General features: G+C 36.6%; 1 protein-coding gene across 1 annotated transcript; it reads left to right on the top strand.

Annotated features, from left to right (window-relative positions):
• Nucleotides 1-4,454: 4,454 nt before the first annotated feature.
• On the top strand, nucleotides 4,455-5,069 carry LOC133747283 (keratin-associated protein 27-1). The gene has a single exon (XM_062175624.1). It carries the CDS (start codon nucleotides 4,455-4,457, stop codon nucleotides 5,067-5,069), a length of 615 nt encoding a protein of 204 aa, XP_062031608.1.
• Nucleotides 5,070-5,410: the final 341 nt, after the last annotated feature.

Raw genomic sequence — 5,410 nt, forward strand, 5'->3', positions numbered from 1 at the left:
AAAGAATACTGCACTCTCTGTTAGTTACTACAGATCAGAGAGAACATATGGTATTTGTCTTTTTGGGACTGGCTTATTTTACTAATAGAGTACTTAAAAGGTAACCTATAGGAATGAAATGGACACTGTGTGATGCGATGATGATTTTGAACAGCCCTGTCGTGACTGTTGAGCAACAAATTTTTTTGTTTGATTTTCCTTCATACTATTTTTTGAACTCTCTACTTAGTGTAGTGTTAATCTTATGAGTAAAAAGTTAACTGAAAATAGATCTTTGTGAAAAGTAATGTGAATGGGAGAGGGAAGAGGAAGAAGGGTGGGAGTCAGGATGGAGGGAGGTGGGGTGTGAAGGATAACTATGTTCCTGAATTTGTATATATGAAATGTATAAAGTTTGTATTCCTTAAATAAAATTTTAAAAATAAATAAATAGGAAGAATCTTGCATTCTGCCTCTAGAATCTTTATATTTTATTGCTTTCTCATATCGAAAGTCGACAGTCCGCCCTCTGATGGTTAGAGTGTGCCAGTGCAGCTGTAATTATTTGTGTTCAATACCAGGAGACCATGGAATTATTCAACCATTTGGGCAACAGCTTGCAGTCACCACACAAAATGAAGCAACTAGCTGTATCTATTTCTCATGAATATTAGTATGTATACTACATAATTATCATAATTCATTTGTCTACAAAATTAATGCTTAGTTTGTAGTAGGCCACATGAAAACAATTCCAAGGTAACCAGTTGTCCTAGCTTACATCTTCATGTAGTAATAAGCAGGTGACTCCTTCTATAAATCTAGAAATGCCAAAAATTTGTATTTACTCATTGAATAAAAGTTATATGGAGAAACATCCAATAATTCAGCACTCAATTAAAGAGAATGTTCAAGTTAATTTCTCATCCCAAAGAGAAAATAACTCCTGGGTTGGCCTTATTCACACATGACAGACCTAACATCACCTGACAGCTGGAGATTTGGGATTGCCCTGGCATTCACTCATTTACTACATGATGTGAGGTTAATCAGAAGGCTGGCTCTTGTGGGACTCCTGCCTATATGATGTCCTGAATTTGTCCACACAGTTTAGCAATCAGACTCTGCTGGAAGTGAAAAGTATTGCCCCTTTTCATGAAAAAGCTTTTCAAATACACCTAATACAGTCAAGCACTATTTTAAAATAACTGACTCAGCTTGTGCCATAATAATTGGTGGTTTTCTTAATGATGTTGTTTTTATTTCACTAAGGGGTCAATGAAAGGTAGGCATAGTCACTGCTTTGTTACATCTTTCTTTATTCACAGTATACTAGCCATTTTTCTTTAAGTTCAATACCCTTGCCAATTCTCCAACATATGGGGTGTACCAAAAATTTCAAAATTATCTTCATTCAGATATTCAGTTACACTTTGAATATATTTTTATTGAGAACCTCATATCCATCAGTCTTTCAAAGTTGTATTTATAGAGATCTTACTGTGTGGTAGCCAGGCACTGTTCTCCAAAAAAATAATGCCCTAGCATGATGCTTTTTGCCTTCATGGAATGCAAAGTACAGTGGTAAAGGCAACATGAAGAAACAAAATTACCATAAGTTAAGTTATCTGAATGAGAACATTAGACCCTGAGATGGAATCTTTCCTTCAGCAGGAAATTGATATAAGAAGTAACTCCAGGGCTGAGAACCAGATCATGTAAAGAGCTGTGTAAAGATGGGAGAAGGCCCTGACAGGATGAAACCAGAAGGTAGCACATACCCAAATCACAAAGGCAAAGAAAGTCTTGCCAAACTCAAAGAACATGGAAGGCCTTTGAGGATGGAGCATACTGGACAATGAGAAATAAGAGCTGAAGTTAGAAAAAAAGGGTTAGAAAAGAACCAAGTCTTACAAGTCGTTACAGGCCAGGCTTGGGGAAATGGATCTTATTATTTTATGTTACTGAGATAATTTACAGTCTTTATTGTTTTTTAAATTTTGGATTAACATGAAATGCCTGTGCATTCAATGAGGTAAAATGCAATCTCCTTTTTAACCTTTTTTTTTTATAAATTAATGTGTTATTTCAGATTAGTTTTAAATTTACAAAATTTCAAAATTGTGAAGTAGTACAAAAGAGTTGCCATAGATTCCACACTCAGCTTCCCCTGTTATGAATGTCTTATATTAGTATGATATTTTCAGGGTAATGGCATTGAGAACCATTTAATACCTAAAGAAGAAAGGTCACAGCAGTGGAAGTCCCTTTGCAATCATAAGTACAACCATGCACGAGAATTAAGTGGTTCAAATAGGGCTCATGTGAAGGGCAAAATGAAAGTATGTGCATGAGGATTCAAAATTAAAGTAACTCACAATTATTACAAAGGAGTTGTACACAAGTTTATTGTTCAGCCAGTCAAACTAGAAGCATTAGGTTGTGTCCTAGTAAATACACTATAGCATCCATACCTTTTCATATAAGATGTGTTCGGGGTTCCTGAATGTCCTTGCGTTTCTTGAGAGCCAAGAAAATGAGACTAAGATATTGTACAAAGAATATATTTCTGTTCTGTTACATACTCTTGAGTTGAGCCAAGTAAATTATAGAATGTGTTACAAAAGTGCCAATGATATGAGACTGTGCTAAGTACAGCAGAGCAATACAACAAACATAGGAGGTGATCATTTGAAAAGCAAAAAGCCGAGTAAACAAAAAGGAAAAGCTCACATGAAGTTTGCTATAAAGAAGCCAAGTGATGCTATAACTAGTACTGAAACAGTATTTTTATACTTTGCGTTTCTGTGTGGGCACAAACTGATGAGGTCTTTACTAATTATATACTGAAGTGATTTTCTGTATATAAAGAGAATTGGAAATGAAAAAAAAAAAAAACAACCTGGTGTTAAAATGGAAATGGCATAGAAAATTAATTAATTTGAAAAAAAAATTATGTAGGATCTCTGTCTTTAATGTGCTGTACATTGCTATTTAATGCTATAATTAGTAATCCAATTTTTTAAAAATATCATCCCATGTGGAATCTGTCCTTAATGTGTTGTCTAATGTGCAGTGATGCTATAACTAGTACTGAAACAGTATATTTACACTTTGTGTTTCTTCGTGGGTACAAATTGATGTGATCTTTACTAATTATATACTGAATTGATCTTCTGTATATAAAGATAATTGGAAATGAAAAAAAAAACCTGGTGTTAAACTGGAAATGGCATAGAAAATTAATTAATTTTTTTAAAGAAATATTATGTAGGATCTCTGTCTTTAATGTGCTGTACACTCTTATTTAATGCTATAACTAGTACTCCAACAGTATTTTTTTTCACTTCGTGTTGCTATATGGGGGCAAACTGTTGAAATCATTACTTAATATATACTAAACTGATCTTCTGTATATAAAGAGAATTGGAAATGAATCATGATGTGATTGGAAGGGGGGAGGGAGCGGGAAAGGGGAGGGTTGCGGGTGGGAGGGAAGTTTTGGGAGGGGGAAGCCATTGTAACCCATAAGCTGTACTTTGGAAATTTATATTCATTAAATAAAAGTTTAATTAAAAAATAATAAAAAAAATAAAAAAAAATAAAATAAAAAAAAAGAAAAAATGTCAACTTTGGAGAAGCACAAATACAAGAAAATATACTATTCGCTATAAAGTGCAGTCATAATAAAGTAGAAGTTAAAATTCAGTGGTAAATGGGAAGGGGGAGAACATATTTATACAGGGGCCTTCAAGTTGGCAATGAGGAGAAACTGATAGAGAGTCTCTGGTAGGACCACGGCCACATTGAATGCTTTGGGTGGACAGTGAGAAGGAATGCCATAGCAGAATCCTCTCACATCTTGATCAGAAGAAGAGACCCAACCTCTCTCTGTAACTCTTTCAAATAAATAAAATAAATCTTAAAAAAAAGAGAGAGAGAGAGAGAGAGAAGAGACCCAGATCTGAGTGGAATGAGGGTGGGCTCAGTGAGACCCACATCTGTCTAAAAGTGTCTTAGACACGATAGCACCATATATTGCTAAGCTGACATCTTTGAAACTCCAGGGCTGAAGTAATCGATTGGCTGTTTCCACCTGCATTCCTTGTTGTCTACCTAATAAAACAGAATCATGTTGGCTAAGGGAAAAAGAGTTCGCTTGGGTGACATGCTGGGACTCACCTGCGACAAACCCCACCCTGATGAGTCATCTTTGGAACTAACATGAAAGCATTCAGAAGACTCGAAATCGACTTGCATCTTTGTTAGTAAGACATCATTCCATATACAACTAAAGAACGTGCTAATGAGATGTTATCCTTCAAATTAGCTTAAGCAATGAGGAGCAAAGAGTCTTGAAATGAAGGCAACACCCAGTTTTCCGACTAATATATAATCTCCCCAGCAAACAATTCCATCTTAAAACTCGGCATGTTCTGTGCTTAGGAACAACTTCAGTTAGGAGTTTTAGCAGCATGTCCCATAACCAATGCCAGTCACTGCGGAGCTTCAATGCCCCTACCCTCTCTGCCATCACACATGCCTCTAATCCTGTAAGTTTTGACGATGGACTGTGTTTGCCCAGCAGCTGCTACAGCAGAACGTGGCTCTTGGACAACTTTCAAGAAACCTGCAGTAAATCCTCCAGCAGCCAACTGACCAGTTGTGAGCAGAACCTGTTCCCAGGTAACTCCCGTGTTCAAAGAACCTGCTTCCCCAGAATTGTTCAAACAGCTTGTTCCAATTCCAAGCCCTGTGACAAGACAGCATGCCAATCACAAAGCGCTTCAGCAGTGTCAGAGTGTGCCTCTCAGCTGCGCCAGTCAGGAAGCCGCCAGCAAATGGGTTTTGTAGCCCAGAGCCGCCAGCCTGCAAGCTACATGGCAAAGTGCAGTCCACTCAAGACTTCTGTGTCCAAGAACTGCCAAACAATTGAATGTGAATCCAGCCAATGCCCATCTCAGAACCCAGAATCCAGTTCCTGTGGACCAGTGATGAATGTGGCACCTGGGCCACAACACGCAGAATCTTCTTGCACTTATGAACCAACTTGCTGTATCACTGGTGGTGTACAATTGCCTAGTAAGTGAAGAATTTGCAGGGAAAACAGCATTTTCTAATTTGGAGGAATTGATTTCTGATATATTAGAAACTTTTGTTTTCTAAATACAAAATTTATAGATCTGATTTTGAGTGAATGATCATGCCTTCTATTATTGTCTCTAAAGACAAAGATTTTTTTTTTCTTCTGTCTTTTGGGTATTTCTGGAAGTAAGCAGGGGTTGGAAAGTGTTTCAAATAATTTAGAACCACAAATAAAATCTGGGCCTACCTACAGGCCATACATTATTTTATTCACTGAATCACAATACTATTATGTTCATTATGAGATTTAATCTCTTTCTTGAAAATTTCAGGAGAATTTTGAACG

Source organism: Lepus europaeus, chromosome 2, assembly GCF_033115175.1.
Source record: "Lepus europaeus isolate LE1 chromosome 2, mLepTim1.pri, whole genome shotgun sequence".
NCBI classification, from domain to species: Eukaryota; Metazoa; Chordata; class Mammalia; order Lagomorpha; family Leporidae; genus Lepus; species Lepus europaeus.

Bases quoted from the DNA above. Each gene is read 5' to 3' on its own strand.
- LOC133747283 (XM_062175624.1), top strand. From the start codon at position 4,455: ATGTCCCATAACCAATGCCAGTCACTGCGGAGCTTCAATGCCCCTACC.